Source organism: Columba livia, chromosome 1 (assembly GCF_036013475.1).
Source record: "Columba livia isolate bColLiv1 breed racing homer chromosome 1, bColLiv1.pat.W.v2, whole genome shotgun sequence".
NCBI classification, from domain to species: Eukaryota; Metazoa; Chordata; class Aves; order Columbiformes; family Columbidae; genus Columba; species Columba livia.
Window position 1 is genome coordinate 199,618,209 of NC_088602.1, and position 27,165 is coordinate 199,645,373.

Here is a 27,165-nt window from a genome sequence, read left to right on the forward strand (position 1 = left end):
GATAAGGAAACAAAATAAACAAACAAACCAACCAAAGAACCAAAGCCTCTTCAGTGATCTTTAAGGGGTAGTGCTGTTCCAACCAAACCATCCAAAAGCCTGGAGCCAGCTGGGTAACAACTTTTTCCTCTCTCCTGCATCACACACCCTCAGTGAACAAGGTGAAGAAAGGAGAAGACCCTTGGTCAAATCACTGAAGAAAAGATCCCCTCTGTTTTTAAAAGAGGACATCGACTCCACTTTAATCCATTTAGGAATTAGAACGGGTTGATTCACATTCTTACATTTAATCATGAACATATTTAGGTTAGAACAAAATACAGGCTTCCTGTTCATAATCCCATATTAGCACACAGTGGGGAATATGCAGAAAAAAATCTGGGAGTGTAAAAAGATGCAGCTGTTAAGTAAAGGTTTCCTAAGTGCCTAAAGCACCTGAAAATCTCACTGGCTGCTTTTACACCTTTCAGCACCAATCTTTAGAAATAGGGCTGATGGTCCTTGGCCAAGTAATCAAGGATCACAAGATCATACCCTGATTTTGGAGCACTTCCTTAAGCTCCAAGGGGATTATCTGTTCCAGTTACTACCCAAAGTGATTAAATCACATGATTCTGAGCACATCACAAATAAGAGACCAAATCTGCTTTTCTTCTGTACAAAATGTTTTCACAACATGTGAATCAATATAACACGCAAATGAGGTAAATTTTATCTTCAGTGGTCAGAGAAAAGAAGACAAGTTTATTCTTTTACCATGCAGTAAAAAGACATCAAAACCAACGCACATATTCACTCTTCACTTCTGTGTTCTCATTATTGAAACTAATTTCTAAAAAGTGCCCTTTAAAATTGATTTAGACTTTTTAAACTCAAGTAATTTTAACATAGTCAAAGAGAATTCTTCTGGGCAAAAATTCTGCAGATGAAGTTTGAATTTCTTGCTAAATTCCACCATGAAATTATAAACCTGAGTAATAATTTGGACTCTGAAAGGCAATACTTCCCTATTTCATCCTCATGGATTAAAAATCTAGATGTTTATTTATTGCAGTTAAACATCCGCATTTCCAAATGACATTAATGATGATTCAGAGAAGCTGTGAAAATCATCTCAATTTCACCTCAGTTTCAGCACTCCACTCTAACAAATGGATTTAGGCCTTTGATACTAAGGCTTACTATCAAAAAATGTCAAATATCTGTAATTCTAACATCAGTACAGAGTAGAATTGCTCACCATTTAATAAAAAATAAATAGATTAAAACAATAAGAAAAAAAATCTAAATGCTCCCAGTTTCTCTGGTGAGTCTCAGGTAGGATTGTCAAAAAGTATTTTCAGCTTCAAAACACTTTTGATTAATTTGGTTAGATATAAGTCTTAATTATTGCATAGGTTGCTCTTGCATTTATTATATATAGAAAAAATATTCGTCTTTCATTCTAGGTAAACTTGATACTAATTTTAACTACCCTATGGATTAATCTCTAGTAGAACTTCTTATTACTTCTAAACTTAAGGGTTTGTATTAAAACATATCTATGAGAAATCATAAAAATGTTCTCAAGGCTTATACAGCTGCTTGGCAAAATCTACTTGTTTACCTGCATCACACCTGATGGGGAATTTTTAAAAAGCAAATCTGACAAGAGCTTCAATTTTGCTCAGAATGCAAAGAAAAAATATGTGTTACTGCTTTTTTCCCAGACAGTGTGATCACAATATCAACCTTAAGCAAATGCTTCCCCTACAAACTGTTTTTTCAGCCACTGTGATGCAGCCACCTGAATTTGAGCTTTTCTATCTGGTTCTTACACCAGCTGTAGTGCAGTACTGATCCCTTCTGAATACAGGTTTGCCACAGTAATTTACCATGCAGTGTTTAACAAAATAAAAAATGCTTTTCTATGTATTGGCTAAGAGCTTGAGCTGAGGAAGCGCAACTGGACTTCACTGGCTCCTCCCTCTCAATTGCTTTGCGAGCAGCAGATGATGAAAACTTACAATACTGGTTCTTGATCTATATGTGAATGACATGATTATTAGATGGATTAAGATATTTACAGTTGTGTAGAAAGATGGAACCAAAGATCACTTCAAGCTAGAGTTCAACTCTCATGCTCCATAAGACTGAACAACAAATCCTTCCCCCGCAACTCCTCATACTGGACGTTATGATAAATAATAAAACAGAAATATAGAACAGAAATATGGAGTGCCTGAAAGTTAATGTTCTGTTGGATAACAGTTTGCTATGCATCCAAGCCAAATATTTTCGTCCCTTCTACTCAATATAGAGAATTCAACGTAACTTTGAAGGGATAAATGAAAAACAAAATAGAAAATACCTATCTTCAGTAAACCCCTGTAAACAGAGTAATGACAGTCTCTGGTACACTAAAATAAAAACAAAAAAGTGGAGCATATTATGTTTTCAGTTTTGTCCAGGAATCCAGAACAATTCCTCAGCAGATTTAATCAGGATTTCCAATGTTTTAACTGACAGCAGATTTTGTTCCCTAACTGTGGGTAAAAATCTTCAAATATAAATAATCAATTTCAGCCTTTTAAAATCTTATATTTTTTCAGGCAGGTGAATTATTTTCCTTTTAAATAATTGTTCTTTCATGACTGTGTAAATAAACTACCCATAGTTTTGAAAAATCACTTTGAGGCAAAACGAAAGAAGAAGGCACCCTATCTTACCTGACATCTGAGAACAACAAACAACCCCGGTCCTGGAATTCAATATTCTTAACAAGCTACATAACAAATCTCAAACAGTTTGAAAGTGCATAAAAGAATCAATATCTTCACAAAAAATGCTGAAAGTCAATATCTTTAATATAAAACAGAAAGATCAAAGAAGTAACTTGAACTTTTTTTCCTTTCAAAACCACTTCATTTGGAACCAAGTTTAAAACTTGGTTGTGAAGTGGGACCTTGTATTTTTTTTTGTCTTATCCTGTATACATCTAGTTCTCTTAACTTTACTGAAATATTGCAATCAGCCTGTAGGATCTGGGCAATTAAAATCCAGCAGACACAGATTATGAATCAAATCTAGTTACCTTCAGTATTGACTCTGAGACCAGGATTTTTATAACTCTTCCCTTTCAGTGTTGCCTCTTCAACAAACAGGAGAATGCCCAAAAGTATGAATTTGGATGACAATGAAGTGCAACAGCTCAGAAAGGAAAAGAAATAAAATTCAGAAGGTAGATTCTTTATATAAAGAAATAAAATAGACAAATCGCAGAATGAGAAAAATGCAGAAGAAAAACAACACAGGGATGTATTTTTGGCCAGATATCTTCCACAGTGTTCACAAACCCTCAGGAGAAAAATCTAGTGGAAAGATAACAATCACAAACAACATTAACTTCTACTAGTACAGTTCTGCTGGAAAGTACAGAATTAAATTGTCTGGAACTACCCCAGAGTCCAAACACTTGGCCGTAAGTATTAAAGATATGCTTAAATAAAACCTTCAGCACACATTCTACCCTGGTGAAAGGAGAAGGATAATGCACTCTAGTGAGCATCCTCCTTACCCCTCCCAGCTAGCAAAGACAAACTATCCCTCTGGAAAAATTATAGTAGCAGGAAAGACACTTCTCAGAAAGACATAGTGAAAAAGATCACTGACTTCAACCTATGATTGTCTCAAAACTGATATGGAAAACATCTTGAACCACCGAACAAAACAAATACATCCTTGAACTAAAAAAAACACAAAATACACATATAAATTATCTCTTATTTACAAGATAAGATTCAGTTTTCTGAGTTTAGTTTTCAAGGATCAGGTCAATACTGAATAATTAGCAATTACATGTCTCCACATCATATTAGTATGCAACTGTTATTACTATAGCAGACAAATGCACCACAACTATTAATGAAGTTACTCTTAGAACATCCTTCTGAGAAACAGACCTACTATTAGTTTAATACTCTATATGATTTTGTTATCATTGGGGATTGTATTGTCACTGGGGAACTAAGGAAGAGACACTAAGAAACTTATTTAAGGTTTCTAGAGAACCAGACAGAGCCCTGATCTCCTGACTACCTGCCCATTGCCTAATTTACTAAAATACCTTTAAATCTACATCACCAAAAATACTGAAACTACCTGTAGATTTGCCACTTTAAAAAAGGTAACAAACCAAATACTGACACTATCATATCTCATTAATGTTTATAAATATATAAAGGATGAGTGTTACAAGGATAGAGCCAGGCTCTTCTTGGTGACAACCAACAGTAGGACAAGGGGTAATGTGTTCAAACTGGAACACAAGAGGTTCCACTTAAATTTGAGAAGAAACTTCTTCACAGTGAGGGTAACAGACACTGGAACAGGCTGCCCAGGGAGGTTGTGGAGTCTCCTACTCTGAAGACATTCAAACCCACCTGAACACATTCCTGTGTAACCTCATCTGGCTGTTCTTGCTCCAGCAGGGGGATTGGACTGGATGAGCTTTCGAGGTCCCTTCTAATCCCTGACATTCTGTGATCTCAACGTGGCATCAAATGAAAAATATCAAACACCGCAGTTCTTTTGCCATGGCTATGGTATGTCCCTATACTGCATACATACATAGCTGCATATAAATAACCATAAAAGTGAGCTTTCAAAAAGTGACTGGTAGGTCTTAACACAGTTAGGAGTGGCCATGCAGCCCATCTCCAGCCCTTTCTCCATCTATCCCATTCCTCCACCACAGCCCCCCCTGCCCAGCCCACGCTGACCCCCAGGCACAAGCACATCTTTGAAACCCTTTGCAAATCACAGGACCAAAGACTGTGATACAGGAGAGTGTTTATTTGATCGATGCCAAACATACCCAAGACACCAGTAAGGACCCAACACACAGAGTTGCTCTGGATCTCTTTTGACATAGTACAGGAAAACTGAGCTTCTTCCACTAATAAAATTTAAAAAGCATTCCCTAAATCAGAAAAAAAGAAAATACCAAAAAAGGATATTTTACATACATAACATGCTTTACAAAACTTGGATGAAAAGACAGATTTTTTTTTCTAATTTGGAAATCCTTGGTTATATTGGTTTAAAACAAATTCTTAATGCTACTTAGCCAGTTCTGCATTAAACATACAGTTTCTCCATCTGCACAAAAATGGGGAGGCACATAAAACTTTTTTAGATAAAGTGGATTTATTTCCTGTGCCCAGCTGAACTGCATTGTATGATGGACAACAAACAGCTTTAACAAGCTGTTAAGATGAGGCTTTTCAACACATATCTGCATGTCGATTCTGGCTCATGAGGCACTGCGGAGGAGCCAGCCAAGAGCACTGGCCTCTGTCCTGCTCCCAAACCCATGGGACATGCAGCCAAGCACAGGGATGTAGGACAGCCAAGAGATCATTGGTGGGTGACCCTTCGGGCCAGCACAGCGGTGACTCCACACGGAGCCAGAGCCTCAGCACTGGGCTCCTGTGGTGGTGGGGACATGCGACAGAGACAGGACAGGGCAGCACTTCTCTGCAATACTCAGTGTGAAGCCCTTGGCAGATTGTCCCTCTTGAGGTGCCAGTCTGGCTGGAAGGGATGTTGGAGGAAACGGGAGAGGAGCAAAGTTCCTCTTGAGATGGGCAGGAAGAATGGAGGGGTGGCAGCTGTCCCAGGGCTAAAAGCACAACTGCCCTCTGTCTTCCATGGTTTTCAGGAGCAAAATGGTCTGGAATCACCTCCCTGGGGAGAACAACCTCCTTCCTTTCTCCTGCAGGACGAAAGGCTTGAACCTTCCCCTCCATGGTCAGGGTGAGGACATCAGCTCCGGGCCTCTGCCATCTCCCACCTGTGGCACAGCCCTTCCCACGCATCAGGGCTCAGGAGTCAGAACATCTCCCACTCCCAGTGAAACATCCCAGCTGTTAATTAGCTGCTGGACTTCTCAAAAAACAACTGAAGCATCCTGTGCTAGGATCTGTATTCTGAAAAGATGTCATAGCAGTGGAAATTCTCAAGCACTGGCATCAGCACTGTAGAGTGACAAATCTTTGTAGCCTGTTAAGCAACTGAATGGAATTGCTCAGCACTGTCTTCCACTCCTACCTCTTCTTTTCCTCTTTCCTCACTTTTCTTTGCTGGCCAGATTATTCTTTATATTTTCAATAAGCAATTGCAGAAATACTTTGCAAACCTTTCTGAAAAACAAGACAATCTAAAATTTCCTTTTTTCATAAACAGTTCTAAGACATAAACAAATTACAGGCATTGCTTGCGGACAGCTTTAGTAAGCAAAACTCAATTATAAACCTTTAAAACACAGCTCTAACGCACAGAAATGCAAGATCTACAAACAGCCAACTGGCAATTCTCCTAGAAGAGAAACACAAAATATCCCACACAGTGCTGTGAACTCGATAATACTGATATGAAACTGCCCCGAGTAGTTGATATTGGCACACAAAAATAAAGCACAGCTCAGCAAGACACATGAAATTCATGCATTTCCAATGTAATTCCAACCAGTGTAGCATAAATCAGCACGGGCATGTAATTCTTGGCTGTCTTGTTTGACATAAGCGAAGCAGAAATTATGTGTTGTTGCAGGTGTTTTGCAAGCAAACATGACACCCAGCTGACTGTCAACAGTCGAGTGTTTTTCAGAGGAAAATGAGCTGAAGAAGATCTCCAAGCCGATGAATAAAAAACCCCAGGTGGAAGTAGTCATGACTATCCCTGGGCTGGAGCAGGCAGAAGCAGCAGCTCCTGAAGCGTTGCTGGGGACGGCAGCCGCGTCCAGCTGTGGGGACCTCAGCACGGGGTGGGGATCTCAGCACAGGCAGCTCCATGGGCTCAGATGTTATAGGAAATGTCTGTCTCACCCTGAAAGCTACAGAACACCTGCAATTCATGCTCTGAGAACACTGCAGTTTCTAGCCCCTCAAAGCCAAATTCTGAACTTATACTACCTATAATATTGTCAATCAAATTGATTATTCTGTTTTCCAAATGCAGTGGGTTTTTTTTTCTTATACAAAGCCCCAAATGTGTATAACACCCTATAGAACACAAAGATGGAGCCTCTCTGCTACAGGTCCCTTCTACTTTTGAAGAGATGTTTTACAAAAAATTTCAAGTATTCATGGCAGTCAGATAGCCCTTGCAGTGTGGGGGTTAGAGCAGCAAATGGCGAAGAAAGGGGTCAGAAAAAGAATGTGGTCTTTGTAAAGTCATCTATCATTTATAATAAAATTTAACCATTTGATTTAGAAAATAATTACTGCAAATTCAACAGATATGCTCCTCATAACAGGAAAATATTAAGAAAACAATTTAAAATATAAAAAGGTTTCTTTAACCTGGAGACTTGGGTGAATTGTCTTGTTGGGGGGTTTTTTCCCTATCTGTTCTGCTTCCCTCTGAAAAATTCCTGTGTAAATCACGCACTGCAGGTCCACCCTCCCTAACTGCAGCTGTCCAGAAGACAGCCATATCTGTAGCTGCCAGCCCAAGGCGAGAAAAAAAAATAAGACTACAGAGACACAGAGGCTGTTCCTGGATTTGGTCAGAAATTGCCTCTCGGCAGTGACACACAACACTGTTTTCAGGCAAAACAGGAATAAACGTGCATAAACTTTTGACTTGGAGCAATGCCACACTGGTTCTGCGATCCATCAGATCTTAGAAGATAAACATGATGAGATGTGGTTGTCTTTTGGTAGGAAGGCTTCTGAACAAGAACTTGAAAGCTGCAAGTAGTTGGTGACTGAGCAGCTGGCACTCTTCTTGCTGTGCATGATCCGTGCCCAGCAGTTAGGCGGTGAGCACCTGCTCTCAAGTTGGACAGGTAAAACTATGCTGAGAAACACTGGTCAGGAAACACAGATTCTGCTTCAAAAATTTTTTTTGAAGGGTTGGCATCTGGTTTCATTTTGTGATTTTAAAAAACAAAACGGAAGAAGGAATCTTTCAAAGAGTAGTTGAGGACTTCTTACCCAAGAGCAGTCCTGCACCAAGGGTCACGGAAGGTTTCTGTACAGACCTGCTCCACAGGACGGTCTATGAGTCGGTTTAGGAGCCCATTCAGGTTACCTGCTTGCAAGCCTGTGTTTGGAGACAGCTTTATGATGCCCCATCCAACATTCCCAGAGGGAAAGCTCAGGTTCACCACCACCTAGCTAGCTATCCCCTGTTCACTCATCTGTTTTGGGATGTGGTTGGCCCCAGCACTCTGTGCAGCTTTGGCTATCCCATCCTTCTGATGACAGTGGAAGACACACACATGCACAAGAAAAAACTCAGTACTCTCCAGGGCAGGATGACCCCAGCACCCTTCAAACACAGCTATTTTCATCCCCTGCTACAAGGACATCCAGCATGCATTAACAGCCCAAATGCTGGCTGAATTCAGGACAGCAAAGAGCTAATGATGGTCCCAGGAGTGGAATGATCCCAGTGCTTTTCCACCAAGTACAGTTTGGACTTTTTCTCTACAGTAGCATGGATTGTTCACTCTGGTGCCTGAGCCAAAAGTCCCACTCATCTCACCTACTGCGTGAGTATACTGGCTGCAGAGAACATCTATTTGCTGTACCAAATTCTTGTGCAGTACTGCCATGCACTGCGAACTGGCTGTACTTTTTCAGGCTGGAGACATCTGCTTTTCACCATTTCCACTGTCCTTAGTCCTACAAATGACTGCACCTCTACAAAGTCTTGACAAATTAAGAATGCAAATGCAGGGCAACAGTGCACTCATTATCAACTTCATGATCAAAGTCCTATTGAACTAACTACATAATAAAGGGTGCGAACAGTAGTACACGGTTGTCAAAAGGAGATATGATCTTTTTCATCAGTTCAGGTGTCCTTAATGTGCTGCACTGGCTTGTGCCAGTTTATTTAGAGCACCTAGAGGTATTGTAGTATATAAAAAGGGATTAAAAATAAGGATTGCAGAACCTCAGCTGAATGTCGCTGTTAATGTTACGCAACTCCTTTTTACAGAAAAATGAAGGTGGATTCAGCAAGACCTAAGTCTCACTGCTTGTTACAAGGCAAAATCCTACTCTGATCTCTCACTGATTGTCTCTTAAACTCTGCACAGGCCCCAGGCACTGAAAGAGGACGACACAGAGACCATCTAGAAGATCCTCACAGTGAAACATACTCCAGCAGCTCAAGCAGATGTTCCTCACACCAGATAAGTGCTGGGGAGCCACCCCTCCCTTTCCTTCATCCCAGCACCTCCAAGGGAGCGGGAGTGAAGAGCTTCCAGTGAGAAATGAGAAACCCACAAAGAGGGACCAACAGCTCTCCACAGAGAGACAAAAGTACAGAGCCACGAAGTATAACCTTCGGTGTAACTGCAACTAAAATGGCTTTAATGGAGCCCTGCCTAGCACTGCTGCATGTCCTCAGAATGCCAACATAATCCCACTCATCTGCAACTCCTCAGTCATTTGGAAGGATGACAACTCTAAAACCTATACCTAACTTTTTACACGTTGGGCTAAATCTAGGATTCTCCCTAACTTTTTGCAAGTTGGCTAAATCTACAATTCCGACAATAACCCCACCCGATCAGTGTCAAAAGGTGGCAATATCAGGGCTCTGGAAGTTGCCACCATCCACCAAAGCCAATCTGAAGTGCCCCGGCACTGTGAAACGTGAGAGGCTCCCACTGGGTTTTTAATTGGTATTTTGTACGTGTCACTTTGCAAGTCAAACTTCGCCTGTGGTAACATTTTTAGGACTTCTCATATTTGCAAAATAAATGAGGAGTTTTCTTAAAACAAAAATTAAATTAAATTAAATTTTTTAAAAAATCCCCAGAATCCCCACACAAATTACTTATAATGAGCCACTCATCAGGCAGCAGCTTTAACAGGCCAGAAAAATGTTCATAAATATACAGTGTGGTTGGTGTACCTACGTGTCCATTAAGCACTGGGAGCAAACATAAATATCTCATTGAAATGTATAAATGTGTATCATTTCATTTTCATACACTTTGCCACCTCCAGTATATTTCTGAAAGGCATTTTATTTCAGGAGACAACACTCCATCACTCTCCTCTGTGCAGATCTTTCCACGCTTGTGATTGTTTGTTATTGACAGTGTTTCTGCTTTACACGTGATTTGTCATGGAATATAAAAAAATGCCTACAAAAATATTTTACTCAAGCAATCAATAGAAATCCTCACTGAACAGCAGAGCGAGGTTTTTCAGTTTGTGTGCCTTTACTTGGACACAGTACTGCTTGCATAGACTTTAAAATTGCATTTCAGGGTTCTTCACTCTGTTATTGATTGATCTGAGATTTTTGGCAAGTCATTTCACCACCATGCAGTTCTGTCTCTTCCTACCTATCCGCTGTGTCTAATTAGCCTTTATAAACCTTCTGGGGCAGCGACTGTTTCTCACTGACAGCTTGCAGTATTATACCTGTCTCCATGAGATCTGATTTCACTTGTCTTGATACACTAATAATAACATTAATGTTCTAAGGAATCATTTTTTAAAGAATAAAAATAAAAACCTAAGCAATTACAGTGGAGAGATACAGTGCCAGTTCTATTGGTAAATGTTTTCTCTCTAAAAAGCTAGACAGGCTGGAAACATTAAAAACAAACAAATGAACAAACAAACATAAAAACACATAACACATGATGAAAATATAATCACTACCACTGTGAAACTCAACAGTTTCCTAGGAGATTTTAATAACATCTTATAGCCTAGATCAGGAAACCAAAGCTGCAAGGAAGTTTTATTGCCGTCTAAGCTTCCCTCCAATGGAGGTTGAGTGAGGAGCCTGAATGAACTCTTCATGTAAAGGATCTTTAGAATCTGGAAGCTATTCATATAGTTTGATAACAAGAGTAATATTAGTGTTTAGAGGGATACATGTGAAGACTTCTGTTGTAATGTCTCAGCTGCAAATCTCTTTCCCAGCAGCATCCTCCTCGCTGTCTGGCCAACAACATGCAGATAGAGAGGGATGAAATCTGTAGCTCACTGCAACCAGTTCCTACAGCAAGAGGTGAAAACGATGCTTACTACCTAGTAGAAAACTACCTGATAATGACCCTAAAGAATGCTATTGGATCTCCTACATTCACTAAGAGAAACCAATACTGCCCTCTTCACATGCAGGAAGTGATTTCTCAGGTAAGCAAAAAAAAAGCTTCAGTTTCTCCAACTTTTACAGTTAGAAAAATTAAATTTATTAGCCTTAAAACACATACATGAATGTGAATCCTTATCAAGGCAAAGCAGCTGTAATACCCCTCAGTTCCAGAAGGACAGGGAACTGCTGGAGAGTGTCCAGTGCAGGGCAACAAAGATGATTAAGGGAGTGGAGCACCTCCCTTATGAGGAAAGGCTGAGGTAGCTGGGTCTCTTTAGCTTGGAGAAGAGGAGACTGAGGGGTGACCTTATTAATATTTACAAATATGTAAAGGGTGAGTATCACGAGGATGGAGCCAGGCTCTTCTCGGTGACAACCAATGATAGGACAAGGGGCAGTGGGTACAAACTGGAACACAAAAGGTTCCACTTAAATTTGAGAAGAAACTTCTTCTCAGTGAGGGTGACAGACACTGGAACAGGCTGCCCAGGGAGGTTGTGGAGTCTCCTACTCTGGAGACATTCAAAACCCGCCTGGACACATTCCTGTGTAACCTCATCTGGGTGTTCCTGCTCCAGCAGGGGGATTGGACTGGATGATCTTTCGAGGTCCCTTCCAATCCCTGACATTCTGTGATTCTGTGAATACTTCTTCAAATCAAATTAAATGTACACAAACACCTACAATATTTCACACGTATTTAAAGGAGACATTTTTAAATTTTATGGGTTTATCTGTTCAGAAGTGTATTACAGTACACAGGCATGACATAAAAACACAATATAAACATAAATCCAGAAGGCTTTTTAATTACTATTTTAATCATTGACTTTTAATTTTAATTAAGAAAATGCAACATCTTGATTTTCCTTTATTTTCTCAACAAAACCTCCAGTGCTGTGACACATTCTTTTCCTGAAATCCTTTATGCTATTTTTACTGGAAAATGACCAAAGAGAGTGAGTCTTGAAAAAGCTTTTTACTGGCTTATCAGAAATTCCGGTAATTCTTCTACAAGTTTACAGGGGAAAATGTTCTCCTTCAAGTAAATGGAGTAGATAAAGGAAAAAAAAAAACTAAATTGTTCAGGAAATATACTATTTGTATTTAGAATAGCTAAGGTTCTGTAAACAGACTTCACTAACAGTAGCTGTAATGGAAAGACCACGAGACAACAGACCAGTGCTACCAATAATAGATGCTCCACATTAGTCACAACCGGGTATTTTCTCGCAAATCCTATTGCTCAACTTTTATCCACTTCACAGCTTCTATCATCAAGACTGAAATATTGTCAATTTGAGCTACAGATCCTGTGTTAAAATGATACAGGGTATTTTCAATAACTATTACCAAGAAAGTCATTATGGCTAACTCTGAATTTAATGTGAATACTTACTTACATTGCCATAGAAACTACAGACTCACAACTTGAAAATGTCATGCTAGTTGCTATAACAAAAAGGCAGTTCCTCTCACCAAAAGGTTTCAGACTTTATGCATGAGACAACAGGCAGATATAACAAACCCACACGGAAAGAGAAATCAGAAATACCAGCAAAAACAATCACTGTCAATATAATGAACAGGAGTCACAGCACATCACCTCATGTTGTCAAGTGCAGAGTTGGCATCTCAGCCCAACTGAGCTTTGAGGAGAGTTTTGCAAAAGAATAGTGTAGTGGGTGTGTGGGAAATCTGGGGGGGTAATTACACTTTACCTAAGCAAAGCACACAAGAGTTTAAATGGAAAAGGTGTTCACCTCCTGCCCCAATCTGCTATAAGAGTTTGGCAGTTGCTGCCTTTCCCACTCCATGAGAATTGGGCTGCCACGATGGGAGCACCCGGTCTGCAACAGGACTCTGCAACGCATTGAAGTATAAAATGCTGTTCCTATAAAAATACAAGGACAGAGAATTAAAATATAATGGGATTAATTCTTGTTATATACTAACGTACCATTTTGGAAGCATAAGAGAGGCTTATGTGACATTTATTAATGCAGTTTTAGCACAAAAAAGGACTTAGTAAGGAAATAATAGAAACTAACACGGCCATTTCATTTCATACTAGTTAAAGAACCAGCTATGGGAATGCAGCTATTCAGGGTAACTCATACAGGGCACAAATGGGACTGTTCCTCAGTTTTCAAACTGAGTTTAAAAATCAAGCAAACAAAAAGAGTGTGTTGTAACAACTTACATGTTAAACAGATGTCCTGGAATGAGACTGAGGCCCTAATTTTGTTTCCTTTCAGCTTCTGCAGCAGGAGTTAGGTGTGACTTTATGAAATTAATATATTTTATCAGAAATATGCAGATTAATTGATGATTGCCATGAAGGAAACAAAGCTAGACGTTTTTTGTTAAAAAAAACCCCACATAAAATGTGCAATTTAACAAATCATATTCCATATTTCATTTTGACAAATGCAAGGACAATGTGAGACATGAAGACAGCAAGATTAAATAGGTAAGTAATAAAAGACGACTTGTACCAGTTTCCAGGAAGGATTTCCACTCTGGAATACTAATGTTACATTAACACAGCTACACAATTTACTTCCTAGTATACAGTGTAGAAAATTTTGCTCATTATATTCCTACTATTATTTACCAGTTGTTCTGCTATTCATTGGAAATCCATCAGCACCACTCATTATTATAAAATGTTTGGTTGTTTTTTTTTCTGCATACTGAGGACACAGTATTTCTTTAATTTTGTTCTCAGTGTCCAACCTAACAGATTCCCAAAGGAAAACCCTGGCCCCCAGTGTGATAATCTGGGGACTCTGCGAACAATTTAATAATTCTGGATAATTCAATAAAATGACTGCACCAATGGCTATAGAGACTACCATATGTTGTCAAGGCTGTGTCACGTATCTTCCAGACCAGGGACAATGGGAGATTGTTATACCAGGCTTGCTCCACTCAGAACAGGAATGATCTGGAATCGTGGAATGCCAAAATTCTGGGTCAAAACAAGTTTCTGCATGCTTTCTGAAGTAAATTCAAGCATGGAGGGCAGAAATATCTTACTGCTCAGAATTAACTAGTTGGTGCTAATGCCAGACCTGAAAGGCACAGTGCTTGAAAGGGTCACGGTGAACTCCAGGAAATAAAAGGTATATGGGGGAGCTCCTTGAAGGACACTGATCTGAATGAAGAATGATTCAAGAGAGTCAACAAACTAACATAGAAACGTAAGCAGCTGTTCTTTCACCTATGGATTTTTTCTGCTAGTGGACATAGCCCCTCTGCTTCATCTGCAGACGATAAAACACAGGCATGTTTGGGTTTTTCTTCCATTTTCACATGGTCTTGAACACCTGAACTGTAACCCTTGCTTCCTAAGGTCAGAGGTCTGAAAAAATAAAGGCACAGAAGTTACTCGGTGCTTGTGGGCCAGCACTACTTCTGAAGGTCAATGGCACCTCAACCATTTCAGTTCCAGAGAAGGAGAATGCACAAAGTGAAACAGGGAGGTCAAGGTGCCACCCCAGCAGCAGGACCCACATGCACTTCTGGCGTGGTGGTAACTCAACACCACTTGGTAAATCTCTGTTTTGTAGGACTGTCACAAACATATGAAAGTCACGCTACACAAATATGTGTCATCCAACACAAATAAGTGTTTCCCCCCCCTTTCTCAGGAAGCACCATTGTTTCACCCTGCTTTGGTAGGAACTTGGGACAGAAACATATTAATAGATGCATTAATAGCAACTCATAATTTCAGCTAAAGAATAATAAAGACAATTTTTTCATTGGAATGAATCAATTGTGGGTATTTTAGAGAGCCAGCTTTTGCTCAGCATGATATTTCAACATGTTTTGAGGAACTAAGACAGACCTGGGAAATGCGTGTTCCCTGTGTTGATTTTCCCTGTGCTAAAGAACCTCCTCAGGGCTGTACAGTCTCTCTTGAATATGACAGAATATGCGATTTCTAAAACCAGTAATATTTTAGTTTAAGAATCTCTGAATTTTTTTTTTCCTGGGACCTTCTCTCCCACATTTAACTTTCTCCATTTTGTTCCTTGTCTTTTCTTCATCTTTAGTTTGTGAATTGTAGAAATAATCAAAGACATCCAGGAGAAAGATTTGAAGCTGATAAGCAAACCAAAACAACATTAATCATATATTACTAATCGTAACATATATGAATGAGAAGACACCTGCAAGTGCTGTGTTGACAGCAACACAACTTTTGATTAAGCTGCCTGGATCCCAGCAATCTGCCTGTGCTCACTGAATGCAGAAATAATGCATTTGTGGTTCATTTACATATTGTAAAAGGGGTAAATATATGGCAGATATAAACAAACAACAGCCTTCTGTCAACTAAACTTCTACTGAAGAGTCCAAATTATGGATAGGAGGTTTTAATAAATGAGACTTCTTACGCTACTGTTAAAAGAACATTCAAACCGTAAGTATTGTTTTAGAGATTATCAATTACCAGTGAGAATTTTTGTCCAGTTTAGGAACATTAGGTAAAGTTCCTTTTCATTAAAGCCCTTCGCTCTCTTCCTTTTGTCTTGCTTCCATCTGCTTTTCCACTTTTCCACCGTGGTAGCTTCAGCCTACAGGGAGAAAGCTTTACAAGTGGCCATCAAGACTATTACACTTTCTCACTGGGTAGATCTCTATGAGGTTGAAAGAAAGCTGATTTGTAATAAATTAGGTGTGCTGAAGAAACACTGTTGCAATCACCGCCTCTGTGATTTTAGAAAATTTAGTTAAGGCCAGCATTGCAATGAAATTCAGTAACAAAAACCGAAGATAGATAAGCACTTTGCTGCTGAAATCAATACCTCCAAACTCCGTGCTATAGATTGCACCTGCTTGGGTAGGCAGCTGGTCAATCTTATTCCAAAGTTTATGATGATTTTATTTCCTACTGCAGAAAATCGTGCCATACTGCACATACTGTTCATTGTAACTACCTTACATATATGCATCAAAACTTCTATGAAAAACATTCTAGATTAGTGTTGTGGCCTTTAAATATAGTTCTATATTATAGTATTGCATATATACTATAGTGTAGTGTAGCAATACTACACAAAGTCTTACACACTCTCAGCCTACAGATAAAAAGCCCTACCCATAGCCCTCCAAAAAAAAAAAAAACAAAAAACAAAAAACAAAACAGAGGTGTATATATATACTCATATATTTGTAAACACATATTATAAGTATGGAATTCAAACAAATGCTTCCAGAATGTTAACACAATCAAGCAATAGTACTATGCTCTTCAACTCTTGCCCTGGTGCTCTCCAGCAAAAAAAGTTTCCCCTTTTTAAATTTGTTGACGCCTCTATGATGAAGAACAAGAAACATCTGCTTCTACAACCACTGCAGCAATTTTCTCTCCATCACTCTTTCTAAATCACAGTTATGACCACCTGCTCACATAAATCCCTTCTGAAGGAGCACTTTTTCCATATATACACCACTGCTTGTATACAAAAAAAATGTAGATGAACAATTTATCAATTCTTTCACATTATGAAAGGAGGTCCTTACCTATAAGGAGCAAGAAATCATGAACACTGAAAGCAAAAGCTCAGAATCCGTATCTTTCATGAAACGCTGAATTAATGCAGGTGAGGCTACAGGATACATAAAGTAAGTCAGATGTAATTTTACCCCCTCATGCCAGTACTTGCCTTTGATGTCAACAGTATCAGCAGATGGACAGGTGTTAGCGTGAGATGAACTTTACCATATGTGACTCAACACAAATAAGCCAAGCAGTCTCAATTATTTCATTTCTTCAAGGAAATGATGTATTAGCAAAGTCATGGCCCCATCCTTTAATGACACATTCGTAATTCTCAGAGAAGGAAAAAGACCGATGAATGTAATTCTACCGCCAGTGAACACACAGAGTTCCTGACATGAAACATCACAATCTCTTTAGAGGAGCTGAAGAATAAATCACCAGCTACGTGAGTCAGAAGTCAGCTTCAATGGTCTTTAAATTAAGACAGGCAAGCATAAGAATGACATAAACTAATGGTAAAAAGAGAACTCTGAATTTGATTTCTGGAGTTAGTAAAATTCTAATGAGCGCAAGTTAGGGAAAAGGAGTAGGTATGAAGAACAGTTTATTTTGAAATACTGTCTTTGCATTATATATCAGAAGTGCAACCATGCAGGTTTTCATAGTTCTTTGAGTTTTGTTTCTGCTAGATGCTTGTAATTCTTTTTTTTTAATTTAGGAAAATCACGCAGCTTTCTAGTAAAAAATATTGTTCTTTATATTAGTGAAGAAAACTTTATCCAACATTCACATCTTGGAAGACAGTATATGTTGCTACCCAGGAAGAAAAAACACAGAAAGACAATCTGTATGCACGGAGTATTTTAATGAACACAGAAGAGAATTACTGATGAACTTATATACCCAAAATATTTCTTAAAAACATAACTATCTATAGGCAAACGTGTATGAAAAAGTCTGCAGCAAAATAGTAACATTTTAACCAGCTGACATGGTGTTTACATGAGCAGGGAAAAACTTTGGAAAACCAAAACATTCCTCAACTTCTCTGTTGAAAGGCTTGACACAGAGTTTTAAATTAAAAATAAAATAAAATTATATATTTATATATATATATATATATAAACAAGGCCAACTGTAAACCAGATTTTAATTGCAAAACTAACAGATGAACTCATTAAAAAAAAACAACAAACAACACACAACACTACGAAGTTACTAAATCCCTGAGCCACAATTCACTGGGTGCTGGGACAATACTGTCCTGTCCCTTTACTCTTTGCTGGGAAACCAGCGTCACCAGTTCCAGGGCTGGAATGTGGAGGATGAGGATCTCCAGTATGCCCAGACACTGGCACTCTTGTCTCCAGCCTAAAGAGGGTCCAAATCTTCTGACTGGGAAGCTACTTGCAAATATGCTTAAGTCCATCTATAGCCAGGAAAACATTTCAACGTATAGTTACTCCTAAGTAAGTTATTAGACTGAGAAAGCAAAACTGGTTTCAAGTCCCTACTTACATCATGTGTACTAAACGCCTTTTTGCATAAGGAGCTAAAGCATTATGGGTTGAAGCTTAGCAAGTCTGATGATTTAGAGTCAAATCTGAGACGTGAGAAAGTGTCAATATAAATATGAAAGTTGTTCAACTACTAGTTTCCAACAGTCATACAACTAAATGCTTCTAAAACTAAATTTAATTGCTCAGTTGGTAAGATCACCTGGTTACTTGGCATGTCCAAACCATTTTCCTTGAGGAAGAGACGTGTCAGGCCGCAGCTCCAGGACAAAATCTGCTACAATGCTCCCGAGTTCTGAAATCCACGTTTCAGACCGTTCACTGGGATTCTGCTCAGTGCATCTGTGGAAGTTTATAACTCTATGCAAAGAATAAAGACTGTGGTTTATGCAGTATAACTGAGTGGGCTGCTCCTACAGCTCTTCAAACTAAAACCAAAGCTGTATGGGAGTCTGCGCACATCACAGACATGAATCACCTACTGATGGGAATTACTGGAGAAAGATGCTGTGGATCTGAGGCAGCAGTGATGAAGAGAGCGTGCAACTGGAGACAACATTGGTCCTCACATGACTCTTCCCCGTGTGATTACTTATCCAAATTAGGATTCCTTTCCTCAACACATTGCTACTTTTACAACTACGCATCTGTGCATCTGTGGGAAGAAGACAGTACTTGGTCTGAACTGTTCTGCATATAAAAACAATCACCTTTGAAATTCACAAGTATTTTTTTCAGAAACAGTAGGGCTCTTTTCTTCACCAGAGACAGCAGAAGGTAGGAATGCGTAACATCTGCAAATATGCCAAACTAATTTGACTGCTGTACAAAATTATCCTGCTGAAAGGTATATATTCAAAAAAGCATTGGACTTTACAAAGGAAATCCTGTCTTCTTCATCTGATGTGATGGACAGCTTTGCCATTGACTTCACCTGGGGCAACATTTTGCCCCATGTGTTTTAAGAGAATCTCTGTGATTCTGCCAACAGTAGCACAATAAGCCACTTGCAAGAAAGAAACAACAAAAAAAAACCCAAACAGGAAATAGTCTCTAAGGAATACTTCTCTGTGAATTCTCACAATTAGCTATAATAATATTAATAATAACAATAACAATAACAATAATAATAATAATAATAATAATAATAATAATAATAGCTCTTACACTTTTTTCTATCCATGCAAAACCAGGCAATAATTTCCTGCATTAAAATCTTGTTTATTTGGAGTCATACTTAGGAGAGTGGTATGTCAGATCATAACGTGGAAGTGCTAATTAGTTTCTCATGATGTTTACTTCTCCTGATGATATACAGCAACTCCTACATTATATGATTGTTATTTCTAAGTTAATATATCACAGTATCACAGTATGTTTGGGATTGGAAGGGACCTCAAAAGATCATCTAGTCCAATCCCCCTGCTGGAGCAGGAACACCTAGGTGAGGTCGCACAGGAACATGTCCAGGCGGGTTTTGAATGTCTCCAGAGAAGGAGACTCCACAACCTCCCTGGGCAGCCTGTTCCAGTGCTCTGTCACCCTCACTGAGAAGAAGTTTTTTCTCAAATTTAAGTGGAACCTCTTGTGTTCCAGCTTGATCCCATTACCCCTTGTCCTATCGTTGTTTGCCACCGAGAAGAGCCTGGCTCCATCCTCATGGCACTCACCCTTTATATATTCATAAACATTAATGAGGTCCCCCCTTAGTCTCCTCTTTTCCAAACTAAAGAGCCCCAGCTCCCTCAGCCTTTCTTCATAAGGGAGGTGCTCCACTCCCTTAATCATCTTCGTTGCCCTACGCTGGACCCTCTCCAGCAGTTCCCTGTCCTTCTGGAACTGAGGGGCCCAGAACTGGACACAATATTCCAGATGTTTTTAGCTCAAGATGTTCAGCTCACATAAAACAGCAATATTCCATTGGACTTATTTTAAAGAAGTACTTAACCTCATAATGTGATAAGTGTTTCATTATTTTTGAAGAGAGGGGTGTTTAATCAGACACAACTTAATGAAAAAGCATGAAAGCACCTTTATTTTCCACACTTCAAAACAGCCAAGCTAACTCCTGTAAACTGAATTAGCCATTCCCTGATTTCATCTGCAAGTGAATCTTCAAAACTTTCAAATAAGATAAATACTCACAGTCTCTTAAGCACCACATTATAAATAGTTGTGCCCTACCTTCATATTTCTCTCTGACTTTATTCCTAGGCAGCACTGAAGAAGCAGCTACAGTCACATGGTGCATTCAAGGTCATACTATTCTAATTTACAAAGATATCATTGATAAATTATGCAGAAACAATGATAATGGACTCATTAACCTTGTTCTAGCATGCTAAAGTTGTTTTATAATTAAAAGGAGAATAAAAGTTACAAAAACATATAAAGATTTTATTGCCCAGTTTTTTCTTTCCGACACTCTGCTGCAAAGTACAGTTGAGGAATAGTAATTTGTTCCTGTAAAGAGACGCCTGCTGTCTGTGATTTGTAATCCAGGGGTGCAGAGATTAGACTGAGTGACACTGAAGGAGGAGTCAGGAGGTAAAATACACAAACCATCGACATTTTTCTAAAAAAATAGGAAGTTGGATCCAGAAGGCCTCTCCCTTTGGCAAAGTAAAGGATGAAAGATCATTCCAGCCAGGAACTCTCTCTCAGTCCAAGAATCTCTGCAGAACTGTCATTTCCAAACACGCAGTCATCTGGCCAGTGCTTTGAGGACTCGCATCAAAAGCGTAGTGTGTTAACATACTGAAGTGGAACTCCTTGGAGATATATATATATAAACTAGGCAGAATTCAGAATGCATGCTTCATGTCTCATTCAAGAAACTTGCAGTAATCCACAGACTAAAAGCCTGACTAATGTCCCTAATTCATGTATGACAGATATCTTTATTAAGGGTGCAGACATTAATGAATCACTGGTAATTGCTTTAAGAGAAATATTACAAAAACAAGGTGGGACAGAGACTGTTTCACATAGTAAATGAACATAACCTTAAACTGGCATTACTGTAAAGCATCTATACAATTTCTGCAAAGAAAAAAGAGTTTAAGTAACTTCACAGACAATGTACCCTCATCTTCTTGACACTTCCACTGCTGCTTCTTTTTGAATTCCTTCACAGTAAGACCACTTGCACTAAAATTATTGATAAAAAAAGTACAAAGCAGGTTTCCTGGAGTTCAGGTGACCAGAGATAACACTATACTGCAAGACAGAATCCATTATACTCCTTTCTAATTTTCACTTATCACACAAACTATTTTGTCTCCCTGCATTGCCTGACTATCAAGATAGGATCTACAACATATTGCTCAACTTACCCAAGAGGACAAATAGAAAAATCCCAGATTGTATCTTCGGTTAGAGGTTTGACCTTACGTAGATATATCATAAAGTACATTCTGAAGGCCTGAGTGAAAGTCAAATTCTTTCTACTGATTCTGCCATGTTTGGATAAACTTATAACTGGCATATCTTTCAAGCATTCAGAAGTATCACAAATTTAAACAATAAACCAGCAGTTTCAATGAGGAAGTTAAATTACAAAATTATACCAAATGTCAGAAGAACTCTCCTGTATGTCCTCTTAGCAAAGGCTGCCAGCTATAGTTAGAGCACAAACGTCTCTGATGCACGGCATCAAAGATCTGCCCACTGCAGAAATCCCTAAGTTTTCAAGGGCTGCATTTAGTGCCCGGCTGAAATGCGCACTCCAGCAACGCGTGTGCAGCTGCTGCACCATCCATGTCCAAGGTGTACCTACAGACTCACAGCTCCTCTGCTTCAGAAACGTGGCTGGGGTACCAGAAACCGCCTGCAAGTGTTCAGCTGATGACAGCCCAGCTCAGCATAGTTTAAAGAGGACAGAAACAAACATGTAAACAGCATCTGTGGCATCTCTTCTCTATCGACTTCCCTGGAAATGCATTAATCTATTCAAGTACTTCAAAAATAAATACCAACAACCGAGGAGAGGCAAAAGTAGACCGTTCTCTCCCGAAAGTTTCTCCTTGCTTCTCCCTCCCACTTTTTTCAGAGCTCCCCGTTCCCTGGGATTAGGCGATCGTTTTCACCGGGGATCAAATGAATGACTTTTCCGCTAATGACACTTAAGAGATGCTAAAGCCGCCCTTGATGCCACAGGGACCCGGCGCGCAGCAGCGGCAAGCCCCTGCCCCCAAGCCCGGGAGCCAAGGGCGAGCCCCGCTCCGCAGCCGGCCCCGGCCGCTCCTCTGGCCCCGCCGCCAGCAGCAGCAGCCACCGGAGGGGCGGCCGGTGCCGGCGGATGGGGATGCAGGGGGGGTGCCCGGCGCCGCCGCCGCCCCCCCGTCCCCTCCCGCGGCATGGCGAAGCGCTGTCACTGACGCACATTTAATTCGCCCGGCTGCGGGCACCGCGCAGCGCCGCTCGCATCCTCCCCCCGCCGGCGGGGAGGGGGCGGCTCCGGCGGGGAGGGGGAAAGTCAAACTGCAGCAACAAAGTTGCTCCCCCCCAGACCTGCCCTGGCCCCCGGAGGGGGTGGGGGGGTGAATTTAGGGGCCGTGCCCGCCTTACCTTGTTTGACGCACTTGAGCCGGATGGGGTCCTTGCAGTGCTTGATCACGGCCAGCACATCCCTGATGGTGAGCCCGGCCACGGGGGTCTCGTTCACCTCCAGCAGCAGCTCCTCTGGCACTAACTTGCTGCCGCCCTCATAGGCCACCTTGCCGGGCTTCACCTCCCCCAGGTAGGGGAACTGCCCGTTCTCGGCGCCCCCCTTCAGCTCGAAGCCCAGCTGCCCCTCCGGGTTCCTCACGATCACGATCTCGTGGACTCGGCTCGTCCAGTGGTTTTTCTTCTTCAAGCCCTTGGACATTGCCGTGGGGATGCTCTGCCCGACTCCCTCCCTGTATTCCGTGCTTCTTCCCTCCCTCCCTCTCTTCCCCACCCTCCCCGGGGCAGCCGGGCTCCTCCGGGGCAGGCTCGGGGCGGGGAGCGGCCGCCGCTGCTGCCGGCCGGCGGGAGGGAGGGCGCGGCGGCCCCGCGGGGCTGGGGAGCTGGGTCGGGGAGCGCCTCTCTGCCCTCTCCGTCCGGCTTTAGCTGATATCCATGGCAGCCGCGGCGGCCGGGACCCTGCCTGTGCGTGGATGTACTAGTTGTAGAGAAACTGGCAGCGAGGAGGGAGGGAGGAGGGAGGAGGGAGGGGACGGACGCGGCAGGAGGAGGAGGCAGAGGAGGGGTGTCGGTGTCGGTGCCGGAGCGAGGCGGGCGCTGCCTCTCCGCTCCCGCCTCGCCTGACCCGGTAGTGAAGGCCGAGAGAGAGGCTGCCTGGCACGGCCGGCAGAAGGCGGAGAGCGGCCCGGGATGGGGGAGCAGCACCCGGCCGGCAGCGTGGGAGAGCGGCGACCCCCAGCCCGGCTCCCCGCCCCGGCCGGGAGGGGGCGCCCCCGGGACAAGTTGGCGCGGGGGCTGCGGGCGCCCCTCGGGGCTCCCCGGCTCCCCCTCCGGGTCCAGGGTTGCCCCTCGGGGTCCGTGGCTGCTCGGACGCCTCCCGGGCGGCCTCGACTCCGCCGGGCGGGCTGAGCCCCGTGGGGCCGCAGCGAGGGGTCCGGCCGCGTCCCCAGCGTGCTGCCCGTGGCACCCGCGTCGGTGCTGAGCGGGAGTCTGGGGAGGCTGCCCGAGGTGGAGAAGAAGAGGGATGCTGTGTTCCAGTGGTTCTGCTCATGGCAGGGAGGGACCCAGCAAGAGACGGGCTTTGAGTTGTGGCCAGGAAAACCAACCGCAAACACTTACTTGGACGTTGCGAGTGTTCACACAGTGTTTTTCCTCCATTTGGAGGTCTCACACTTCAGTTTATTGAGTTGTATATAGGCATAATTTTTAATGCCGGTTACTGTGGCCACAGGAGCTGGTAGCTCAGGTGGGTGATAACACAGAAGAGGGTATAACGAAGAGAGAGGTGGCAGTTTTTACTATATAAAATCTGTTTCCATCACCTGCCAAGTGTTTCACCACCCTCACTCAGGTTGCCATCTGCTCCTTGGCCCCAACCCCAAATGACCTTGGTGGCCAAAGACCAACATTTCCAACCTCTAGGTTTTTGCTCTGCGCAAGCACTCAGACGCATTTTGTTCAGCGGGTGATACCATAACCGGCTCCTTGTACAGGCTCTACCTGTCTTTAGCTCTGCCGCGTGCCCAACATGTGTGCCAGCAGTGGAGTGTAGTAGTTGATGTGTCTTTCTGAGGACATTGTAGTTTCCATCTGAAGGGGAGATCAACAATATACAGGCAGAGCAATCTCCTGGCTTTAAGAAGAGTAGTTTTTGTGCCTGCAGGTCATAGGAGAGCAGGATACGTGAAGGCAGGGGTCTGCTGACAGGGTACTGAATGGAGGAAGGCAGGAGAAATGCGGCATGTGTTATGGCACATGATTTAAAGCTGGTCAAATATTTTTAAAATTTCAATTAAAGTGGCTCTGCAATGAAATTTTTCACAAATTGTATTGCTGTTTTCCCTCTGGGTTCCTATGGAAACAGGCTTTTATGTGATCATGCTTGGCTGTGTCTCCTTTACTTCTCCAATAACTTTTGAAGCTGTTGGGCAGTTTCACCCAAGTCTATCTCAAATATAATTAAGTTATTTCATGAAAACAGGCAGCTGGGTAGGGCTGAGAGATCCTGTAAGTGTCCCAAAGGCTGTAACATGAACTTGCCTCTTATTAAACAGTGATTCACATGGTTGAGAGACCATATAAATGTCTCGGTAATGAGAAAAGTTTCAATTACAGCTCATTATCAGCCTCAGTATAAGTCTCTGGGAAACGAGGGTTCTTCAGTTCATGTTCTCCCACAATTACTTGTTTAATGTCCTCGTGCACTCAGAGGTGGAATGGGCACAAGCCGGGGAAGAAAACAATGAGAAATTATTAAAGTCTGTATCCTGCAAGTCATTTCACCTGCTTCGCTGGTTGGGCCTGACCAGTGGTGCAAAGCTCTGCATGTAAGGGACTTCACAAAAGTCAGATTAAAGAATACAAACAATTAAAATAAAGAAATAAGAAAGACCCCACAAAACTGGAAGTAAGAGATCCGTAAACATGGACAGCTGAAGATGGGAGGGAAACTGGAAAGGTACTTCGACTGGAAGGTACCAAAAGGTTTTCACTGGTGGGAAAAGGATTACAGTAAGGGTCTCCTTTTCCAAAGACCATCAGGAGTGTCCTGCTGCCACTAGGAACAGAGTCTCTGCTCTAGACAGAAATGGGCTAAGACACTTGGAAAGAGCAAGAGAGTCAGCAGGTTTGTTTCTTTCTGTAGCCCTGCCCTTACATTTTGTCTTGCTTTTTAGTTCAAAAGTAGGGTAAGACATCATGGCTGAAAAGAGGAATTGCAAGACATAATCTTGTTATCCTTCAGTTTCCCAAGTTGCTTCTTTGCTGAGCCCTCTGCTCTGCTAACGCCTACTCTACTGAGGTGGTCACCATTTCTTTATATAGAGTTTGTAGTCATTCCAATGGTATAGTATTGCACTTGTTGATTTGTCTGATAATTAAAAGTAAGTTTCTAAATAACTTTGTGTTCACAGTGTATGTACACACCAGGACATCTTCCAAAAATGCGGCTTTTAAAAATATATCAGGAAATATATGTCATTAATATTTGAAATATTCATAGGAGATGGAGGAAGGGAATCCTATGGGTGCTATTTTCCTATTTCTTGAGGGTCTCCAATAATTAATTGATCAGCTTTTTTTAAGTTCCTATTACCATTTTAAGCCAGATGACATTAGCACTAGGTAGTGGTGGCACAAGCTCTGATTTTAAATGGCCTACAGGTGAGAGCATTTCTGATTTGACATGTGTTGTGAACAAATGAAGATGAAAAAGCTCTTCATTTCTAACCGCTTTAGATAGCTGTGTTCATCATAAATAGCACCATGTAGAAGTGGTGGTCTAGCTGTGTTAACTTTGCCATCTGGAGGTGGGCAGCAATGTGAACCAGACCCCAACACAGGCATCCACAGTTTGGCAGGGAGGTGGGTGGTAGATGGAAGGAACCTTAGCAGATTTCCCAAAACAGACCTGTGTGTCAGTGGATCTTCATCCCAGGAAAGGGTGGCACTTTCAGGTTCAGAGACGAACAAAAGTTGGTGAGTGCAATGGCAGGTCATACCTGTTAAGGTGAAGATATAGTGAAGGATATTGCAACTGAAGGATGATGGAGGGATCTGATATTTCCCTGCAGCATTCTCTTACAGGGGCATAAGTTTTTAGAGTTTTGGGTTGACTGTGTATAGATAAGGTCTTGCCATCACATCATCTCTGGTTTATGTTCTTGAGGTCTAGGGCAGTAATGACACTAATAGAAATGTATGGTTTGCTTTGGTTTTCTATTGGAAAATATATTCTGAGGAAATTAAACCTCATACAAGGTCTTTTTGCAACAGCTACACTCTTTCAGATAATTTTGTTTCATTTTTACAGTGATAGAGGGCTAGCTGTAAAACAGGATTACCCTTGCCACTGACAGAACAAGTGTCCCAGCTTGTGTCTTAGGGAACAAGTTTGTAGATTTTCTGCCTGGCTCCTGAAGAGGCTGAAAAGGGCTTTGTGACTTCCCAAAGGCTTTCTGTCAGTCCCTTCCACTTGGCTTCGTCTCAGGACGGCATGAACTGGTCCTGAATGTGAACGGAAGGGTATATAACACAAGGGATTTCCTATGGGTAAAACTAACAACAGCTCATGATGAAACACGTTCACCAAATACAACGCAGATGACTTTTATTATTCCTTAAAATCTGAGCCTGTAAACGCAGGAACCAGTAAGTCACTGTACTTTTGGGAGTAAAGTTGAGCACATGAGTAAGGTGAAACATGAGACTTCAGTAAATGAATGTATTTTGTATCTGGAAAGTAATTCTTTCTACCGCAACACTACAGATATAGTAAAAAAAAAAAAAAGTAACTGCTTTCTGTCTGTATTTTCAATATGCTACATTTTTAAATAAGTGAATTCC

At 41.5% G+C, this 27,165-nt stretch overlaps 1 protein-coding gene across 11 annotated transcripts in view; it reads right to left on the reverse strand.

Moving 5' to 3' along the window:
* Nucleotides 1-23,345, reverse strand: part of MAGI2 (membrane associated guanylate kinase, WW and PDZ domain containing 2) — a 742,272-nt gene extending 718,927 nt beyond the window's left edge. For 4 of the 11 annotated variants that reach the window (XM_065049167.1, XM_021300623.2, XM_065049166.1 and 1 more), the window contains exon 1: nucleotides 22,723-23,342. In XM_065049167.1, coding sequence (XP_064905239.1) covers nucleotides 22,723-23,023 — 301 coding nt within the window. In that variant the 5' untranslated portion in view covers nucleotides 23,024-23,342. Of the gene's footprint in view, nucleotides 1-22,722 lie in introns of all 11 variants that reach the window. The other 7 variants (XM_065049172.1, XM_021300626.2, XM_065049173.1 and 4 more) reach the window with 3 other exon arrangements.
* Between the last annotated feature and the right edge of the window lie 3,820 nt (nucleotides 23,346-27,165).